Below are 23,382 nucleotides of genomic sequence, written 5' to 3'. Positions count from 1 at the left end.
CATACCAAACCCTTGCAGGAGCATCTGGGTAACAATTTGGGTGCATGAGGAATTGAGCATTGTCCTTTTTATCACTAACCCAGGGCAGAAATATTAGACTCATAACACTAATCATAATATTCTTTTATTCAGGGGCACCTGAGTGGTTCAGTCGGTTGAGATAATGACTCTTAGTTTTGGCTCAGGTTGTGATCTCAGGCGTCATGGGATTGAGGCCTGTGATGATCTCCCCACTCAGCAGGGAGTGTGCTTCAGGATTCTCTCTCTCTCTCTCTCTGTCCCTCCACTCACGCTCACTCTCTCTAAAATAAATAAATCTTTAAAAAATATTAATATTCTTATTCAAATAAGAGAAGAGTCATAGACTTCACACTTCTACAAAAATAAAAAGAACAAGGGCAATTTCTTTCTTTTCTTTTTCTTTTTTTTTTTTTTTAAGATTTTATTTATTTATTCATGAGAGACACACACAGAGAGAGGCAGAGACACAGGCAGAGGGAGAAGCAGGCTCCATGCAGGCAGCCCAATGCAGGACTCGATCCTGGATCCGGGATCACGCCCAGAGCCGAAGGCAGATGTTCAACTGCTGAACCACCCAGGCATCCCACAAGGGCAATTTCTAAACAAATAGACTTTATAATAGATACTGAGAGTTCTGGGTTTTGTTTTGTTTTGTTTGCAACTTATGTTCTAGGAAAGAGCACAAAGAGCCTTCTGCACTTTGCTTGAAAACAATACTTAAAGCCATAGCCTATTAATCTCATCTACTTCCCAAGAGAAGGAAGGTCTCTTGGTGTTAGGGGAATATCAAGCATAAATTTCTCCTGAGAGTTTCCTATAACAAATATTTATTATTTTTTTATAATCTGACTACAAAAAGCTAAGCTACTTCTACATTTTAAAATTAGAACTTTTATATTCACATGTGAAAAATTATAGTTTTCTAAACATTAATAAAGACACCAAAAATGTTTATATTCAGCATCACTCAAAAATTAAAATACAGAAATTAAAAATAAAGGAAATGCTAAGAACTTAGGTAGCAATCTAATCCCCTTGACATAGCTTCAAGGTTCCTCAAGGGAAAGAGTAATTCCTAACAATTTAAATGTTCCTTCATCAGACCCTGGTGTGTAGTAGGAAATTAATAAAATATTTTCAGATTGCCTAATTTTCAATGAATTTTTTAGTTTTTATACCAAAGACATTCTCCCAAGAGTCTCAACCACCACTCCAATCCTACTCACCAGAGGCAACCACAAGGTTGGTGAATCTCTCTCTACAGAAGCATATACTATACACACATACCACATATATATGTATGTAAATACACATATAGACAGAGAGAGGTATATACTATCTATAGTAATGGATAGATATAGACTTATCTCTGTAACTACTTATCTATCCATCTATTGAGAGAGAGAGAGAGAGAAAGAAAGGGGATCATACTATAACTATTCCACTTAAATAAATAAATAAATAAATAATACAGGGTCCTAAGACAGACTGCTGGCTTCTAATCCTGCCCCTGTCACTTACTGTCTAATTTTGGGTAAGTCATTATAACCTTAGGCAGGCAATATATTTTAATTTCCTTATCTATAAGAGGGACATAAGCAGTAGTATGTACCTATAAAGTTGTGTAATGTGTAGTATCTATAAAGCATTTAGAACAATTCTCAGTAAATGTTTTCATTCAGTGTCTTGGTGGCTAAAAGCATCTGGAAACTTAATAATTTTGTGGAATTATTAGAAACAAATGACTATATCCACTGTATTTTTTTTATTTATTTATTTATTCATAGAGATATTTATTCATAGAGAAACAGGCAAAGGGAGAAGCAGGCACCATGCAGAGAGCCTGAGGTGGGACTCGATCCAGGGTCTCCAGGATCACGACCTGGGCTGCAGGTGGCGCTAAACCGCTGCGCCACCGGGGCTGCCCAGGACCCTGTATTCTTAACCAATATTAACACTGTGATGTTAAAAAATATCATAAATAAATTCTAACTTAATAATGATTGTCGGTGCATACCAGATGCAAACATAACAGGACATGTTTTGGTGTTTAAAAGAGGTTATATATTCAGTCTAGAGTCTGCCATTAGTCAATACATTTGATTTAGCAAAAAACATAAATTTCATTCATATGTATTTCATAAACTTAACGAGAAAAGAGATCTAAGTGTCTTACCATCTTTCATGGCCCAAAGTGGCTTTTTTTGTTTTACTATACATTTTATTCACTAAACTGTCCCCAATGATTTATGGTCATAAACAAACACACATACACACTATATCCAGTCACACAAAAAAGAACCCAAATCATATTTTATATGACTCAAATTCTAAACTCAGATCCAAGAGGGTTTTGAATAATGGCAGAATCTTTGAGATAAACATATAGTCTCTCAAAGTAACTATTCTGAAGAGGACAATATTCAATTGTCTAAGGTCAGTCTGTTAATTATTACTTAACAGATTTATTTCATTAACTAATCCAACAACCAGTTCTTGTCAACCATCAGCAAAATGATAACTTATGCCCATATTGGCTATGCTGTTCCCACATCAGATAGCTAGTATTCTAAGCACTTTATAACATAACAAAATAGCATTTCTATGCCAAGTGGAACATAAATTGTTTTGTAACATTAGCCAATTTCCTAATTTACTCTTTTAGCATAAAGTGATTCTACTCTAGCTGACCATAACAGCAAGGACAAAACTGCAATTTTAGGAGAGGCTTTACCTCTGAATGAACCATGTTAGTTTTAAACTAACGATGATGGTAAAAACAGTACATACACAGACATACTGATATATTCAATACCACCAAAGCACCAGTGTCACCACCAATATTTTGAAGTTATGCCAATTAACATTAAGTGGTGATATATCTCAGGGTGCCTGGGTAGCTCAGTTGGTTAAGCACTCAACTCTTGATTTCAGCTCAGGTCATGATCTCAGGGTTGTGAGCTAGAGCCTGCTTCGGGCTCTACACTCAGTGGAGAGTCCGCTAGAGATTCTCTCCTCCTCTGTCCCTCCCCCCCTACATGACTGTACCTGCTATCTCCCTCTCTCAAATAATCTTTTTTTTTTTTTTAAAGGTGATACATTTCAGAAGATGGATCAATCAAAGACCAGGTTTTGACTACTTTTGTTATCCAATCACTTTCTTGGTCTTGGTTTTGTTAAGCAAATCTTTTTTCCTAGAAAAATAACCATCTGAGTTCCATATAGTTCGAGAGAATAATAAAAATGAATGCATGCTTCTTTGTATACACAAGTGCTAAATAAATGGAAAACAATTTGGCAAGACAGCCCTTCACATAGTCTAATGAGTAAACATTAGAATATTAAATTCCCTATCAACCTGTTAAGCATAATTAACCAAGTACCATTCCATAAAAGAAACAACTGGTATTCCTCAATCGAATATTCAGAGAAGCAGAAGGGAGTTTTATAGTGGACTTTCTTATAGTAAAATAATTCTAACAGGCCTTTTGTTTGCCTATATTTAATCCAAAAGCACATTTCTTCCCCCTACATGTAAACACATAAAATATCACTCAATGAAATATTTATTAATCAATTAATGCTTTTGCCCTGGCAATACAAAAGACCTTTCATCAACTCCTATCTTTTTCCAATGACTCACCATCAAAATAATTTTGCTTGGATTATAGCCAGAGTAGAAGAATCAAGTATATAATGACCTCATGTGGCAAATGACTATAACTACTGATTTAACTATGAAATAACCATGGGCTTTATTAACTACTTTTGTTATCAAATTTTTATTCTTAAATTGCTATTTGAAACAGGCATTAAATACTGCCCAGAATTAAGAAAAGAAAAATGACCTTAGATACAAAGAGCAAAGGTTAAAAAAAAAAAAAGAGGCAAAAATAGAGTCACTATTGACTAAATAAAATGACCCCACATGATAAAGTCAAATATTTGGATTCTTGTTTCGCTTTGTTAATTTTTGTGGGATCTTGAGAAATTCTTTAGCCTCTCACATCTGTAAAATGGTGGTAAATTCTGTCTACTACAGACTTGTAAGGCTAGAAGATGGTATATGAAAGGATTTTATAATATCTTAGATGGTACTTTTACCTTACTTATGGTACTTACTATTCTATATATAAAGCATTTTTAAGCTCATGATAAAAACTAAACCAAGGGTTTTAGTTAGGGATCCCTGGGTGGCTCAGTAGTTTGGCGCCTGCCTTTGGCCCAGGGTGTGATCCTGTAGTCCCGGGATCGAGCCCCACATCAGGGTCCCTGCATGGAGCCTGCTTCTCTCTCTCTCTCTGTGTCTCTCATGAATAAATAAATAAAATCTTAAAAAAAAAAAAAAAAAGAAACCTAAACCAAAAACCAAAGTACTATTACCTAGGTTGACTTCTAAGTGTCACCTTTTATCCTAGTGCAGTGGATACTAACTGGTATAGTATTTATCATATACTAGGCATAGAACTAAAATTAAGTAAATTCAAAGGATAGCCATATTGCTAATAAACTCCCTTGAGGATGGACTTAATTCTTAAAAAACCACACTTCAATATTTATCAATTTAAAACCAGCCAAAGAACTTGGGTGTTGGGATCCCTGGGTGGCGCAGCGGTTTGGCGCCTGCCTCTGGCCCAGGGCACGATCCGGGAGACCCTGGATCGAATCCCACGTCGGGCTCCCGGTGCATGGAGCCTGCTTCTCCCTCTGCCTGTGTCTCTGCCTCTCTCTCTCTCTCTCTCTCTCTCTCTCTCTCTCTCTGTGACTATCATAAATTAAAAAAAAAAAAAATTAGAACTTGGGTGTTAATTTTTTGTGAAATCCCTGAACCAAATCCACATCTTCATTGATAGAATATATCCTGAGAACATCAATATCATATTAAGAATTTATAACTCAGGGCACCTGGGTGGCTCTGTTGGTTAAGCACCTGACTCTTCATCTCAGCTCAGGTCTTGATATCAGGGTCATGAGTTTGAAGCCCCATGCTGGGCTCCAATCCTGGGTGTGGAGCCCACTTAAAAAAATAAAAAAGGAATTTATAAGTCAATAAACATACAATTATAGAGCTGCAGCCACAATAATCTAAATAATGGTGGGAGGAGACTAGGTAAAATTTATTCAAATTTATATTACATATACCTATCCCTCACTTACTGTCTTTATTCCTGAAAGCACGGTCACTAAGGAAAAGGTTTTTTGAAAACTTTTCCCATTAATTTTAATTGGACACATTATATTACATACCAAGATTACATTATATTACATAATATTACATACCATTATACAATATACCAAGATACGAAAAAAAATCAACTGAATAATAAGAACAAGTTTATAACAATAAACAATACAGACTTACATAAAATATATTGTTAAAAAAAGGTTTATTGTACTTGCCAAAGTGGAAAACCTGATGGTGGTGGTTAGTGGAGGAAAGAAATAAAGGAATTATTCTTTGGAAGATAAATTCTGCTTTCTCCCCCATCAATTTTCCACCGTTGGGGGACTAATAGTTATTTTGCATTCGAACTGCACTTAAAACTTACAACACAACAGAAAAAAAACCCCTAAATTTAGGGAACTTCAAAACCTATGGAAATGCCATTGACACATAACAGAATAGAGTCCTAGAAGATGCATCCTGTACATTCTTCTCATTTGATATACCTATACAGAGCAAAATAACCTGATACATAATTCACATTTTCAAAATGATAACCTCTGTATAGAAAATGTTAAGTATATTAGTATGTTTTTGTTTGAGATGGTAATGCTTAAATATTGATTTTTATTGCATTCTTGTTTAGTGTATTTTGGAAAAGAGAAAGCCTTTGTACCCAAGAGCAAAAAGGGTGATTGTCTGTAAGGTGATAGAACTTCCCAAGACATAGCAAAATGGTGTTAACTGAACAGTTCTTATGAGGGAAGACTGGAATTGACATTACTAATCTCAGTACTAATATATTTCATAATTAGAGACAAGATTGCAAGAACTACAATGAATAAGGAAAAAAATTAATTGAACTAACTGAAGATGAGAAAAAATTTCATTGTACAAATAAATAAATGAAAAAAAACCTCATAAGGATAGCTTCAAAAAGCCTCCAAAATATTATTAAACCTAAGTAGCTCAGGCCTCCAGGAAACACCAGATTATCCAACTTCAAGACTTAATATAAAGCTAATCAAGACAGTATGGTATTGGCAAAAGAAGAGACAAGCAGATCAATCAAATGATCTTCAACAAAGGACCAAAGGCAATACAATGAAACAAAGGTCATCTTTGGTGCTGCAACAAGTAGGCATTCACATACAAAAAAAAAAAACAACGTAATCTAGACAATGACCCTACACACTTCACAAAAATTAACTCAAAATGGATCATAGACCTAAATGTAAAATGCATGGTTCTAAAACTCCTAGAAGATAACACAGGAGAAATCTTAGATGACCTTGGGTATGGCAATGACTTTTTAGAAACAACACAAGATATAGGACAAAAAATTAATTAAAAATAAGAAAGTAAGATATAATCCATAAGAGAAATAATTAATAAACTAGACTTCCCTAAAATTGAGAATTTCTGCTTTGTAAAAAACAATGTCAAGAGAATAAGATAGGGACGCCTGGGTGGCTCAGTGGTTGAGCGTCTGCCTTTGGCTCACGTCGTGATCCCAGGGTCTTGGGATCAAGTCCCACATCGGGGTCCCCACAGGGAGCCTGCTTCTCCCTCTGCCTGCATCTCTGCTTCTCTCTGGGTCTCTCATGAATAAATAAATAAGATCTATTAAAAAAAAAGTAAGATAAACCATGGACTGGACTGGGAGAAAATACTTGCAAATGACACATGTGATAAAGGACTGTAATATAAAGTATATGAACAACTCTTAAAACTCAACCAGAAAACAAACTAATTTAAAAATGGGCAAAAGTCCTTAACAGATACTTCATCAAAGATACACAGATAGCAAATAAATGTTTGAAAAGATGATTGATATTATGTCATCAGGAAACTATAATTTTCTCTTTCATGTTTTATTTTTTTATAAATTTATTTTTTATTGGTGTTCAATTTGCCAACATAGAGAATAACACCCAGTGCTCATCCCATCAAGTGCCCCCCTCAGTGCCCGTCACCCAGTCACCCCCACCCTCTGCCCACCTCCCCTTCCACCACCCCTAGTTAGAGGAAACTATAAATTAAAATGAGATACAACCATATACCTATTAGAATGGCCAAAATCTAAACCACTGACAACACCAAGTACTGCCAAAGTTGCCAGGCAGTAGGAATTCACATTCATTACTGGTAGAATAGCAAAATGATACCACCATTTTGGGAGACCATTACAAAGTTTCTTAAAAACCTAAAACACTCTTACCATACAATCCAACAATTGTACTTCTTGGCATTCACCAAGTGACCTGAAAACTTATGTCCACACAAAAATCTACACACAGATGTTTGTAGCAGCTTTATTCATAAATGCCAAAACTTGGAAGCAAGCAAGACGTCCTTCAACAGGAGAGTAGATAACTATGATCCATGGAGACAATAGATTATTCAGTCCTAAAAAAAAAAACCAAGCTATCAAGCCATGAAAAGAAGCCATGGAGGAAAAGAAATGCAAATTACTAGGTGAAAGCCTAACAGAAAAGGCTACATACTAAATGCTTCCAACCATATGACTTTCTGGAAAAAGCAAAACTATGAAGACAATAAAAATATTAGTGGTGGCTAGAGGTTGGATAGGGGTGATGAAGAGAACACAGAGGATTTTGGGGGCAGCAAAACTATTTTGTATTACATTACAGTGGTGGATATATGTCATTATTCATTTGTCAAAACCCACAAATGCACAACACTGAATGAACCTTAATGTAAACTACGTACTTTGAGTGATAATGTGTCAGTGTAGGTTCACTGATTAAAACACATGTACCGGGACGCCTTAATGGCTCAGTGATTGAGCATCTGCCTTTGGCTCAGGGCGTGATCCCAGGGTGCTGGGATCAAGTCCTGCATCGGGCTCTGCACAGGGAGTCTGCTTCTCTCTCTACCTATGTCTCTGCCTCTCTCTCCATGTCTCTTATCAATAAATACATAAAATCTTTAAAAAATGAAATAAAACAAATGTACCACTCTGGTGGTGGATGTTGATAGTGGAAAAGGCCATACAAATATGGGAGAAAAGAGTATAGTGGGAACTCTACTTTCTACTTAATTTGCTATGAACCTAAAAGTGCTCTAAAAAATAAAGTCTATTAAAAAAAGAGAGTGAGAGAGAGATAGGACGGATACAATCCAAATAAGGTCTGTAGTCTAGCATTTCTGGAGGTAATAACATTTACATTTTTCTATAAAAAGTACTTTGGGACTTTTTCTCCTTTAAAATATGAGAGACCTAATTTTTAGCAGGGTTCAGTATATAGTGTTCAGTTTCGGACATAAAAGATGAGACTACTCTGAATGAGGAAATGTCTTGCACAATTAAAATTACCTTATTAAAACAGCGAACAATAAAAATTAGTCCATATAGTCTGATGTAAGATGATCTAATATGGGAAATAGGATAAAAAAAGATACTGCAGACCACTAGGCTCAATACTCTTGTACCCACCAATGGTACAGCTTTTATTGTGAATCTTAACAAACAAATTTTTAAAGGTTTTTTCAATTCTACAGATTTTAAAAAGGCATTAAATCAAACATTTCTAGAAGTTACTAAAAATCTCTAAATTATGTCTTCACTTAAAACAGAATCGATGTTATTTATTTAAACCATATTCATAATTTTTCTTCAAAAGTAGGATAAATTTTAATTTTAAAAAGATATAATCATTTCAATGAGTATAGCTCCATCACAGTTCATGAGATTTACACTTATTTACTAAACTAATATTTAGTAAACAAATTCATTTGTATCAAATACAGACAAAACAAACCCCATACAATATCATGAAATGGTTTCAATATTCGTGGTGAGTATAGGCCTTGAGACAAAGTCTCAAGATCAGTGCATCTACAATCTTTAACCTACAAAATTATCATCTTTAATTATCAAAAACACAGAACAAAAAATTACATTTTAAAAAGGAAAATGATAGTTTCAAAGTCAAAGTGACTCTTCTCATTTCAAAAACAGAATTTTTCTAAAACATCAAGTAGAAAGGTTAAATACATAGAAAAACACTGCACACCTTAACTAAGCAAACTTGAGAAAAACCTTTACCTACAGACCTAAAATGAATCCATGCAGAGTTTTAAAAATTACAACTATTCTACCCCCTTGTATTCTTTATTATTACATTTCCTAATATATATTTAACAAAAATGATAATACTTTCAAGATACAGAACATATAAAAGAGGAAAAAAACTGAAGGTATAACCCCTACAGAGAAGCAAAGCAAACTGTGAAGTGAAAAGTGATCATGTTCTCAAAAGTAGAAATGTGTGACTTTCATTTAAGCTTTAAAACAGCAGGCTGTCAGGGTGCCTGGCTGGCTCAGTCAGAAGAGTGTGCAACTCGTGATTTTGGTATTATGAGTTGGAGGCCCACGTTGGGTATAGAAATTACTAAAAAATAAATAAAAACAAAAACAGAAAATAATAATAAAGTAGCAGGCTGCCTAATTAATCCAGACAGTAAGGAAAGCAGGTAGGGAAGGAAGTAAAAGCTAGGATAAAAGAGATGATGCATCTAAGAAGATAATCTACCTTGTCTTCAGTTTCTCTTTTGACCTTTCAAGTAAGTATAAAGGAAAAGAAGAGAAACTACTCACTCCCAGTAGAGTCGACAAAAAATAAAATGGAAAAACTTATCCCTTGCTATGTTCCACTAAATTTTTACCAATAAAAATGGAAAGAAACGTAGGGAAAACCATACTTTCACCTCAAACAAATTAAAGGCAATCATATTTTAAACCAATCTTTTAACTATAAGTTTAATATCCACTCTAAGAGAATGGTCTGAGAAAAAAATAGGCAGCTATTTTAAGCTCCATATAAATTGAATCTTTACACTTATCTTTTAAATACAGAAACATGTTATCATTTCCTCTCGAATCTTCTAAAATCCCATGCAAAAAGATAAGTCTCACCCATACCACAAATGTAAAAACAAAAGCAGAATAAAGATTAGTTACTTATAAGATAGGTTATGCCATTACAAAATGGGAACAAAGTCTGACCTGCTCCTTTATTAATGAATTATAGATACATTCATAAATATCAATGAAGTGATTAAATACTAAACTGGTCTTATCTTCCACATAAATTAAGATGGAAGGAGAGACGCTTGATCAAAAGTATTTAAAATAAAACTTCATAATCCTTTTTTTGGGATTTCTTAAATTCCGCTTTCCAACTTGTAATCGGTGCATTAATTTATACGGCACACACTAACACTTACTACGTAACATTAAAGTTCCCACTTAAGAAACTGTTCACCAGTGAAATAAGAAGCACCAGGGGGAAGAAAAAAAAAAGCCAACCTGCCTAGGAAAGTAACAGAAGGGAAAGACAGGAGGAGGCTGGGTCCTTTCATGATGTTGTTCAGCCAGTACTTACTCTGGAACCATCTACCTCCAGACTTCTTGTTGTGAGAGATAATTCGACGTCTTTATTTTTAAAAAGCCAAAAAGAAATGAAATTGCTCATAAACTTTTATACAGAATTCATCAAAACAATTTTTTTCTTGGAACAAAAATGGTAAAAAACCTGAGTTTTCTAGAGACTTGTATGAATATTGAGCTATGAAGATACACAAAGCTGAAGTATCTAGAATCACGTGACTGCCTTTAGTCTTCAGCAAAATCACAAAGTGCTCAAAAATTCTTTGACCTGAGGGGAGGAAATAAATATTAATATAATTCTTGACTAATTTGAAATGTCTAATATCCATCTCTATTTAATAGTATATAACAGCTGAAGACCTCAATTGTACTAAGTAACTCCATCACAAAGCCATAGTATTTATTTTCAAAAGATATATTAATATCTTAGTAGTAAAAGATAAATGACCTAAAATGTCATTACAGGAGTTATTAAGTTTTCATCTAAGATTCATACAGTTCTATAACAGCCATAACACAAATTTCAGTCTCTTTATAATAACATAGACCACTGACACGCAGCTTCAGCACCAAAAGTATTAGAAATTGTGATGGTTTAAACAACTCTGAAAGGTCCAGACATGTAAAATTTATAATACTTCTGAAGCACAAATATGAGTCATGTATACATATCTGTAATGTTAATATGCAAGGAAAGGTCATATAAGTTGTGAATGAACCTAATCAACTAACCAATATCACAATGCAAAAAGATTCTATTCTCTATAAATTCTAGATGACACATAATTCTTCTGAAGAAAGGAAGATTGTTGCCTTGAAATAATATCTTAAAAATACTTATAGTAAAAAAAAATACTTATAGTAATAATGTTACATAATAACAGTAACTACATTTGTAGTAGTAAGCAATGCATGATATATAGAATTGTCAAATAAATATGTTGTACACCGGAAACTATATATCGCATTGTATGTCAGTTACATACTTCAATAAGAAAAAAAGAAAGCCCACTACTAGTATTAATTAAAGGTAAACAATAACATTTATATACGATTCTTAGTCAAAATACATAAGTATTAGATAAAGTTAAAAAGTGGTTTTACAGATTCACTCAGTTAAAATATTGGTTGGCTGTTAGTATTACAATGGCTGATTTAATTGTATTTCATTTAATTTCATAGTATCATAAATGAATCATATCCTATATATTTTATAAAATATTTTAAAGATTTTATTTATTTGAGAGTGAGTGAAAGCATAAGCAGGGGTAAGGGCAGAATGAGAGGGAGAAGCTAACTAACCATAAGAGATTCTTAATCATAGAAAACAAACTGAAGGTTGCTGGATGGGAGGGGGTGTGGAGGAGGGGGTAACTGGGTGATGGACATTAAGGAAGACGCATGATGTAATGAGCATTGGGTGTTATATAAGACTGATGAATCACTGACCTCTACCTCTGAAACCAATAATACATTATATGTTAATTAATTAATTTTATTTTTTTTTAAGATTTTATTTATTCATGAGAGACACAAAGAGAGAAGCAGATACACAGAGGGAGAAGCAGGCTCCTTGTAGGGAGCCTGATGCAGGAGTACTCAATCCCAGAACCCTGGGATCAGGACCTGAAGCAAAGGCAGACAGACACTCAACCACTGAGCCATCCAGGTGCCCCAATTAACTGAATTTAAATAAAAATTTTAAAATATTTATTTATTTGAGAGAGAGAGAGAGAGAGAGAGAGAGAGAGCAAGTGAGCATGAGCAGGGGGAGGGGCAGAAAAAGAGGGAGAAGACTCTCCACTGAGCAGGGAGCCCCATGGTGGGGCTCAATGTTGGGCTTAACCTGAGACTTGATCCCAGGATACCGGGATCATGACTGGAGCTGGAGGCAGACGGTTAATCGACTGAGCCACCCAGGTATCCATATATATCCTATATTTTTAACATCATTATGATACAAAGAGGTCATCTGAATTTTCCAGATATGCTTTACTTTACATATATCATGGGAAAAACAACTATATGAGTAGTTAATAATAAGTGTTGAGATTTTCAAAATTTTTGAGATCTATCATTTATGAACGTCACCTTCCTACTATAGTAAATAACAGACATTTTGTGAAGGAGAAAAAAAATCAAATTTCTCTCAAAACTAAACAAACCAAAAAAAAATGTGGCTTCATCTTTAGGTCTTGGATCATCACTAAGTTAATTAACATGGATAGTAGGATATTTATTATACAATTCCCGTTACTATTCTCTCTCAAGTGTACATCAATAGGTTTTCTCCAGTCCCTTTATCAGTACAGGCACCACTCATTAACAGAATATAGTCAGCTCCCAAATATGTAGAAGACAGATTAAGTCTGATTAAGACAATGACTCAATGATCAGGCAATGCCAATTCATCATTGACAAGGTCCCACAGAAAGTCAAAACTAAAAGTCCTTTAATTTCAAGACTTTAATATAAAAATGAATGAAATCTTTATCCTACAACTTCAAGTATCTTTCATACTGAATTAAGTTAAAAAAGATAAATTTAATTTCACAAGTAGTTCATTATTCAAGTACCTAAAGATTGATGATATAGAGAAGAGGGGAAGAAGAAGAAACAGCAGAGGAGAGGAGGGGAGGGGAGCAAGAACTTTTGTTAATGTGATCATCCCTGTATTACAGATAAAGGGACAGAAGGATAAAAGAACCTCCTCATTTTAGCTAAGGGCACAGAGCTAGAATCTCAAGTTAGGATTAGAATCTAAAGTCTAAATCCCTCTAAAGCTCTTAACGGTCTCAGTATAATTTTGTTTTCTTTCCTGTTAGAAAATTGTTTTCCCACAAGTCACAACACTTTTCTAGACAAATGTTAGTCTTTGTATAAATATACCTTTTCAATAAGACCATCGTGTTTGTCTTTAAAGTCTTCATTGATATCCAGAGTTAAGATAGGGATTTCTTGTAGAAAATCAAAGTTGGTTCTGTTTTAAAAAGAAAGAGGTGAACAGAATTTTAAAAAGCAATAAAGAAAAAAGAAACACTAAAAACTTATTCTTATACCATCTCTGGAATATCAAAATGTTGTCAATCATTTTATATTAAATTTATTCTGCAAGTACTTTATCTGGAAGCCCCTTCTTCCTTCCCTAGATTTACTACTATATACTAATAATATCTAAAAATCTCAATGTAAAATATATAAAGCTAGGCATTATGACATATAATCCTCAAAAACCAAAATCTTAACATAAAATAAGGAATGTCTGCATTTGAAGATGAGAAAACTTAAAGCTCAGGGAAGCCACTCTGAGGCTCAGAGGATGCCTAACAAGTCAGTCTGGATTTGACCCAAGATCTGACTAATGACAACAAAATCCATGCTCTTAACAACTGTGTTATACAACCTCCTAAGCCTTGATCTAAAAAATAAATTTGAAGTATCTTATCTTAAATTCTCTCTGAAAGAGAGTACCTAAGTAACATACACAGGTATATTTCCTACTTCATCACTTAATTATATGCTATCAATACCACTGGGGAAGATTAGCCATAAAAATTATAAGGAAATAGGATCTCATTACAATAAAAAGAATCACAATTGACACCTAATTCTGGTAGATCTTACAATACAAGTTTAAAATAAAAATGGTTGAAAATGAAAATCTGTACACGTTTTAGATTAAATTTTTATTTTAAAGGTCTTTAAATAGTAAATAAGAATAAGGAAGTCTTACTTCAGTGTTCTATGCAGTAGCCAGCTCTCATGCTTATAGTGAAGCTTCTCTAAATATTCAAGAGGAATGCCTTGTTCTTCATTTCTTCCCCGCAAATATATTCTATTCAAGCATTTCTAAAAGCAAACAATAAGAAAGAGGTTAGGGGCAAGGAATAATTATTCTTGTCTGTTGCCATTAAATTTTTCTTCTCTTGTGTCTCTTGAGTTACACTAGCCAAAATCGCCATTTATTCCTTCTAGAAAGTTGAAATAGTTCATTTTTCCCTTCATGTGCTTTTCAATCATTTGATGACTCTAAACCAATTAGTACTTTTAGAGTAAGTCTATAAACTTATGGGATCCATACTTGAAAAATATTGTACAAAATAAGCTTGGTAAAATGTATTATAAATCCTCTTTTCAAATACTTACATGATCCTACAATCAAAAGATATTATAAATAATACTGATGAAATAAAAGTTAGACTTGTGTTAGACTTTAAGATACTGACTATACTTTCTAACAAAATGAAATTATTAGTATTCTTTATGTGCTATATTGACATTTACTATTTTTGTAATTTTTTTAAGATTTTATTTATTTATGAGAAAAAGAGAGAGGCAGAGACATAGGCAGAGGGAGAAGCAGGCTCCCTGCAAGGAGCCCAACATGGGACTCAATCCCAGATCCCAGGATCATGCCCTGAGCCGAAGGCAGACACTTAGCCACTGAGCCACGCAGGCGTCCCTATTTTCGTAATTAAAATAAAAAAAATTATTCTCAAAAACAAAAGTGAATTTCAAAATAGATGTTAAATTCAAGCTTCCTTTATATTAAAAAGAACAAAGTCATCACTTGGAATCAGAAACCTGGTTTCTTTAAAAATTCAGCTTCAATAATAACATAATATTCTTTCAGGCTAGATTCATGACATTTATATTATTCAGAGCCTTCTTTGTGTCTTAGGGAAGACAGGAATAAAAAAAAGAAAAACTGGAATGTAAGCACCAAATCTAGAATTTAATAAATATAAGCTCTTATTTAGGTTAGCTTTATGAAAGGCATCCACTTGGTCTTCCTGGATTCATTACATAACTTCATATATAAGTAAGAACAGTTATATTACAACCGATCACGAAAGGCACATTTTTAAGTAAGCTCCCTTAACTGAAAATAGAAAGAGCCCTCTAAGTCTCTTCTCAACTAAAGCTGCTATCCAGTCCAAGCCATGAACAGACATAAAAGATTTCTTGAAACAGACCTCCATCAACTTTGCAATTCATTCACAAATATTTGCTGAGCTCCTACTATGTATCTAGGTCCTGTTCTAGGCAATGGAAATCCAACAGTAATTAAAATACCCCGTCTCACACCAAGATGCCTATACTCTAGCAGTCACTCAAGCAAAATTTCAATCTAGCTGTAACAGGTAAAAGACTTTGCAAAAGTTAGGAAGAAATAATGAAGAACAAAACTGAGGAGGTACAAAGAAAGACATAAAAAGAGCAACTTGCCAAATCTGGGTTTCTACTTTGCTGACAAAGAGAATGCTTCTATCTACACAGATATGAGTTTCTAATTTGGATGTGAGAGGTAGAGAGTAAGGGAGTGGAGTTCAACTAAACTGCCCTCACTGCGTGCCACCAAAAGGATTTCTAAATATTAAATTGTCAATGGAGCAAGCAAATTTTTATTGAGTCTCACCTCTGGAGTGGCTCGAAGATAAATGATTCCATCCAGTTCCAGGCTTTGGCCAAATTGGTGATTCATCCAGTCATGCCAGTCTTGATAAATTGTCCACTCTGTTTCATTCATGCACTCAGATTCATACAGATTAGCTGCAAAGACATACCTGAAAGAGAGTCTATATCAACACATAATTCCTTTCCAAAAAACACAAAGAAACAGAAAAGAGAAAGTAAATCTACTAAATGGACATGGAACATTCTCCCAAGATCCATGGCAGATAATGCCTTAGACAGCAGAAAAAAATCAACAGAATATCTCCAACTACAGGAAATATGTTCTTTGCCAGCAGTTCTCAAAAATGTAGTTTAAGGACCCCTGGTAGTCCCCAAGATCTTCTCAAGGGTTCCATGAGAGGCCAGATTACTGTATATGCTATACTTCAACCAAAAGAACATGGCACACAGATGAATACAGAAGCATAAATAAGAACCCAGCTGTCTCCTATTAAGTCAGACATTAAAGAGATTTGCAAAAATATAAAATGATCCTCCTCACTAATTCTTTTGTTTTGAAAAATATAACTTTACAAGTATGTTATTTATGCTAATATGTAATAGGTTTATTATTACTAATTTTAAATAAATTAGTAAATGTTCTTTATATTTCTCAATCTTAATTTTTAATAACATAAATATCAATAAGACACAAAGCTCTTGGGCTCTTCAATAATTATTAAAATGAAAAGGGATCCTGAGACCAAAGTTTGAGAACATTTGTTCTGAGCCAACTCTAGCTTAAAAGAATCTTTGCATAAGCAGGGTAACTCTAGGATCAAAAATCCCCCCCTTAGAGATTTTTGATCTTGCTGAAGATGCAAGTCCAGAGTACAGATCCAGATTTAACCAGAGGAGATGAGGATTTTAAGAAGGTTAGAAGAAAAAAATACTTCTCTGCAAATCTGAATGAGATGGCTATCATATTCCTTAAAGTTTCCACGGAAGCTAGCAACTTTAATTAACACTAGAACTTCCCTATAATTAATAATGGCATTAGCCATTATTACTAAACTGCTAAAGGTAATGTTGCATTTCAAATCCTCAAGACAGCCTTGTTTTGATTACCAGGAAACAGAAAAAAAAAAAAGCTGCAGTTCCAAGCCATGATTCCAAAATGACAAGTGCAACTCATTTATATATACCTGTCACTATATATAGATCGTTCAAAAAATAATACAGGTTTCTCTGCATCTTTGAGCTTGCCATCAAGACAGGCAAGCTGGGCTCGTATTCGACTAAGGCACGCATATGACTGGAAGGTAAAAGACCACCGTTCAGGCTTCTCATACATCATCTGAAGAACATTCCCACCACTTTTCTGAGATGTTGTCAGTTCCTATTTTGAATTTGAAAAAAGAAACAAAGAGCAAAATTAATGATCAATAGTTATTTAAATTTTTTAAAAAGCCCAAAAGAGAAGTTAGATAAATAAATGCATCACAATTAGCAAAACCAACATGATTAAGTCCTCTTCCTCCTGTTCTTTCCCAGGGTATTCTTCAGGATGCCTGAGGTCTAGAAGAACTTGAAAGGCCAGCTTAACCATCAGTTCCTTAGAGCTTTTCCACAAAAAGTCACAAACAAAAGCCTATGGCAGAAAATACTTGTTTGGCCCTTTTAAAAACTGGAATTAGTTGTCAATATTTAAAAGCTAAATAATTTCACATAATACACCTAGATTTATATCTTCTTTTTAAAAATGCAAAAACCAGAAGAGCATTTTTCACAGAACTAGAACAAAGTATCCTAAAATTTGTTATGGAATCACAAAAGATCCTGAATAGCGAAAGCAATCATGAGAAAGAAAAATCACATTGAATCCATGGCCTCAGCCCCTCCAGACAGTTTAGTAGTCTGTAAGTTTTAGCAAGCAACTTTAGCCCTAGTGATCAGTTAACTTTTTTGGTATATCTACAGATCGTTTATTATTTCCTAGAAAAACTCAGAACTAAACTCTCCTGCACAACCTCCCCCGCCACCCTGGGCACCAATCACAACCACCATAATATCTATAGCTGGCACCACAGAGTCTACACGCAGTCAAAAAGTGTTACAGACCACTGTGCTCCCTTTTTACTGATTAAATGCTCTAAAGTTCCTTTAAAAATCTTTGGGCCAGGCAGAAATCTCAGAGTCGGCTTTTGGACAAGACTCTACCTTCTCCCCAGGTGGTGGACCTCCTGAATAAAGTTCATATTATCAATCAAAATTCATCTTGAGTATTGGCTTTTTGAGCAATGAGCAGTGGAACTTGGATCTTTCTGTAACATTATCACAATCCTAGACTTCAAGATAAACTACTAAGCTGTAGTAATCAAAACTGTACGGTACTGGTACAAAAACAGATATATAGATGAAAGGAATAGAAGAGGAGAGCCCAGAAATAAACCTACGCTTATATGGTCAATTAATCTATGACAAAGAAGGTGACAATATACAATAGGAAAAAAGACCATCTCTTCAGTAAATGGTGTTGGGACAACTGGACAACTACATGTAAATGAATGAAACTGGACTACTTTCTAATACCATACACAAAAATAAACTCAAAATGGATTAAAGATCTAAATGTGCGACCTGAAGCCATAAAACTACCTAAAAGGGAAACAGACAGTAATCTCTCTTACATCAGCCATAGCAACATTTTTCTAGATGCGTCTCCTCAGGCAAAAATAAACTATTGAGATTGCAATACAAAATAAAAAGCTTTTGGGATCCCTGGGTGGCGCAGCGGTTTAGCGCCTGCCTTTGGCCCAGGGCGCGATCCTGGAGACCTGGGATCGAATCCCACATCAGGCTCCCAGTGCATGGAGCCTGCTTCTCCCTCTGCCTGTGTCTCTGCCTCTCTCTCTCTCTCTCTCTCTCTCTCTCTCTCACTGTGTGCCTATCATAAATAAATTAAAAAATTTAAAAAAAATAAAAAATAAAAAGCTTTTGCAAAGCAAAGGAAGCTATCAACAAAACAAAAAGGCAATTTACTGAATGGAAGAAGATATTGGTAAAGGATATATCCATCTGATAAGGGATTATATATTAAAAACTCATACAAAATATATTAAAAACTCATACAACTCAACATAAAAAAAACCCAATCTGATTAAAACATGGAAGAAGACCTAAATAGACATTTTTCCAAAGAAGACATACAGATGGCCAAAAGACACATGAGAAGATCTTCAACATCACTAATCAGGGAAATGTAAATCAAAACCACAATGAGATATCACTTTATACCTGTCAGAATGGCTAAAATAAAAAATAATAACAAGTATTGACAAGGATGTGGAGCAAAAGGAATCTCCATACCCTATTGGTGGGAATGCTAATTGGTACAGCCACTGTGGAAAACAGTAGGGACTTTCCTCAAAAAATTAAAAATAGAATGACCTTATAATCCAGTAATTCCACTACTGGGTATTTACCCGAAGAAAACAAAAATATTAACTCAAAAAAAATATATGCACTTAAACGGTATTACGTTAAGTGAAATAAGTCAGAAAAAGGCAAATATATGATTTCACTTATATGTGGAATCTGAAAAAAAACAAATGAATAAAAAATAAACAAAAAGCAGAATTAAATCTATAAATACAAAGAACAAACTGATGGCTGCCAGAGAAGAGGAGGAGGGGGGATGGGCAAAATGGATGTAGGGGAGTAGGAGATATAAGCTTCTGGTTCTGGAATGAGTAAGTCACAAGAAAAAATGGCACAGCATAGGGAATATAGTCAATGATATTGTAATAAGGTTGTATGGTGACAGACAGTAGATACTCTTGTGGTGAGCACAGTTCAAGATAGTTTGTTGAATCCACTATGCTAACAACTGAAATTAATGTAACATTAATAGTGTATTAACTATACTCAAATGAAAAAAAAAATTTATTGTGAAAACCAAGCAATACTATGTCTGTATTTTCTCTAAGTAAAAACTACTTATAGCCACGTCACACATGCTTCCATCAGGTGGGACATATGCTCTCTGTTTTATCAGCCTCCATTTTAACATATTTCCTGTTGATTCTCACAACAGGCCTGATTTATTTGTTTAGCTACCGGGCCCCTTAAGGCATTTGGAGCCTATCTTCTTAATAAAACAGAGCAAGGTCTCCCCAGCATTTTGTGATTTCATAATCACATTGTTGGAACCAATATTTCCAGTTTAAGAAAAAAAATATAGAATGAAAAATAAAGTAAAATCTCTGTAATCTTTTTTTTTTTCTAATTTGAGATAGAGAGAGATGGACAGCAAGGAGAAGAGGCAAAGGGAGAGATACAGAGAATCCTCAAGCAGACTCCGTGCTGCATGTGGGGCCCCACACGGAGCCCCATCTCATGACCTGAGCCAACACCAAGAGTGGGATGCCCAACCAATTGTGCCCCCCAGGTACCCCAATTTCTGTAATCTTATTTAGGAATTTGAACTAGCATCTAGAACTCATGAATTATTTTCCTTTCTGTAAGATACAGTTTTCCTAACTCTGCCCACCAAAAGGACTATAAACAATGACAAGCTTGCAGAAATAAACATAAGTGTCACCCAGATTATGTCTAAATACCATTTCCCACTGAAAGGAATCAGGGTCATATACCTGATTCTATGCCTGAAGAAAGAAATGTACAAGATGAGCTTAATACATCTTGTTCCAGGGAACAAGTAAACTATCCAAATCTACTGAGGTTGTACCAAGGGCAAGGGCTTCCACTTGTCAAAAAGACAGGAGTCTTCGAACATCTGAAAGGAGTGGTGAATGGAAGGCATACATTTATAAATTCATAATCTAAAGAAAACCAGGGGGAAAAAAACTCTCTAAACATCTTTACAGGTTGCTAGGTCACCAATTAATTATTCTGGAAATTTATAGAGAAAAAATATAAAAAATTGTATTCTGCCTTCCTTAACAACTTCCTCCTATCTCTTCTGGCTGTGGGGTGGCTCCGTGGAATCCTTCTGTTAACACCAACAATCAGCACCTACATTCCGAAGACTGGCTACAACCCGACACAGGAGCACTGGTGCCAGCTTCTGGCTGGAATGGGGACCACGTGCTGGAGCCAAGCGCTCACAGGCCTTGGTTCCAGGGACGGAGAGTCCCCCTAAAGACGGGAGCCCGCGGGCCACACTGCTGGAGCCCGGGCCAGCGTCCTGCCGCCGACCCGTCCGCCCGACAGGCCTCGCACCTGCCTCTCCAGCACGTCCACAGCATCGGGGGTGTCGGTGCTGGCCCGGGCCGAGCGGGCCTGGTGCTCTTAGCCTGGCGCGGGGGTCACCTTTGCTCCGGTCAATGTCACAGCTGAAGGAAAGTCTGCGGAAATGCACCATGAAGTGAGGCTCTTCCTGGGGACAACGTGGGCTTCAAGGTCAAGAGCGCATCTGTCAGAGATGTTCGTCGTGGCAACGAGGCTGGCGACAGCAGCAATGACCCACCATGGAAGCAGCGGCTTCCCGGCTCAGGGGGTTATCCTGAGCCACCCGGGCCAGGTCGGCGCTGGACACGCACCTGTGCTGATGGTCACGCAGCTCCCAGCGCCGGCAGGTGCTGAGCTGAAGGAGAAGACAGATCATCATTCTGGAAAAAAGCTGGAAGATGGTCCCAAGTCCTGAAATCTGGGGCTGCTGCCATTGCTGATGTGGTTCCTGGCAAACCTACGTGTGTCCAGAGCTTCTCTGACCGTCCTCCTCCGGGCTGTTCTGCTGTTCGTGACTGTTTGCGCGGATGTCATCAAAGCAGTGGACAAGAAGGCCGCTGGGGCTGGCCAAGTCACCGGGTCTGCCCAGAAAGCTCCGAAGGCGGAATGAATATCATCCCCGACACCTGCACCCCAGTCTCCATCGGTGGTGGAAGAAGGTCTCAGGACTGTGTCAATGGGCCATTGAAGTTGAATAGTAAAAGTCTGGTTAATGATGACAACGCATCGTAAAACCTTCAGAAGGAAAGGACACTGTTTTGTGGACCATTTGGGTTTGTGTGTGTGTGTGTGTGTGTGTGTGCGTGTGTGGCAGTTTTAAGTTATTAGTTTTTAAAATCAGTACTTTTTAATGGAAACCACTTGACCAAAATTCTGTCACAGAATTTTAAGACCCATTAAAACAAAAGATTAATGAGAAAAAAACTTTATTTTATTCTGGCCCTTTCTTTACAAATGTTACTTCAGGTTAATGAAATAGTAGAAGAGGAAATGGTCTTCTTTGACTGAAGAATCTTAGCTAACAGCCTTGATTATTAGAATATCACCTTTCCAACACCGAACGATATATTACATTAGGGCATAAATTAGCAATAGATCCTAAAAATATTAGAGAAAAACTAAGAGGGAATTTTATAAGCTGACAAAACCTGAACAGACTAATCGATTTTGACATCACAAAAAGACATGCTGCTGGTGAAACATGAAAGAAAATACACATCAGTACCTAAGAAGTCTAGCCAAAAAAAACTAAAACCAAATCTAATCAAAGCTCTAGAAGATCTAACTACAAATTTACAGGAAATACAGAGATTGAGAAACATGTTAAACTATACCACAGAGATGCACTCAGCCAAGACCAGAATGTGGAAAGTGTACAAGAGCAAATGACCCAGTTTCTTCAAGTATTAAACTGCAAAGAAAAAAAAGGAAGAGGAACCAATAGATTAAAATTTAAAAGGCATATCAACCAAATATAACATGTGAACTTTGACTCTTGATATCAACAAACTATAAGAAAATTAGGAGACAATAGAGAAATATGAACACAAACCAGATGTGATGACACAGTGGAATTACTAATCTTTTGGATGCAGGGTTTTTTTTAAAGAATCTTTTTTTTATAGTTGTTTTTATTTTTTAAGATTTTATTTATTTATTCATGAGAGACGAGAGAGAGAGGCAGAGATACAGGCAGAGTGAGAAGTAGGCTCCATGCAGGGAGCCCGACGCGGGACTCAATCCTGGGACCCCAGGATCACGACCTGAGCTGAAGGCAGCACTAAACCGCTGAGCCACCCAGGCTGCCCTTCTATAGAATTTCTTTTGAGTCTTTTTATTTTCTACAGATTAAAGATACTATCTAGAACAGAGGTTGTCAAAGTGTGGCAGGGTAATGCCTGAGATCCTGAGAGGGGTCTACAAGCCTAAAAAAAAAAAAAAAAGATTTTAGTAACAAATGTACCTTTTTCCATTCTCATTCTCTTATGAATGTGCAATTTTCTAGATGCTACATAACACATGATATTGCAACAGTTGGAATGTAGAAGCAGATATGAGAACTCAGGTTTGCTAATAAGTCACACATTAAAAGATATGCAAAATGTAAAACAATCTCACTTTCCTCACTAAA

General features: G+C 35.6%; 1 protein-coding gene across 1 annotated transcript in view; it reads right to left on the bottom strand.

Annotated features, from left to right (window-relative positions):
- Positions 1 to 8,630: 8,630 nt before the first annotated feature.
- Positions 8,631 to 23,382, bottom strand: part of DCK (deoxycytidine kinase) — a 30,977-nt gene continuing 16,225 nt past the window's right edge. The window contains exons 3-7 of the mRNA XM_041723735.1: positions 17,204 to 17,397; positions 16,021 to 16,168; positions 14,335 to 14,450; positions 13,491 to 13,581; positions 8,631 to 10,869 (exon numbers count right to left, since the gene is read on the bottom strand). Coding sequence (XP_041579669.1) covers positions 10,843 to 10,869; positions 13,491 to 13,581; positions 14,335 to 14,450; positions 16,021 to 16,168; positions 17,204 to 17,397 — 576 coding nt within the window. The 3' untranslated portion in view covers positions 8,631 to 10,842. The remainder of the gene's footprint in view (positions 10,870 to 13,490; positions 13,582 to 14,334; positions 14,451 to 16,020; positions 16,169 to 17,203; positions 17,398 to 23,382) is intronic.

This window comes from Vulpes lagopus, chromosome 12 (assembly GCF_018345385.1).
Source record: "Vulpes lagopus strain Blue_001 chromosome 12, ASM1834538v1, whole genome shotgun sequence".
Taxonomy (NCBI): Eukaryota; Metazoa; Chordata; class Mammalia; order Carnivora; family Canidae; genus Vulpes; species Vulpes lagopus.
Note: the sequence above shows the minus strand (reverse complement) of the source record. Positions and strands in the feature narration are given on the sequence as shown.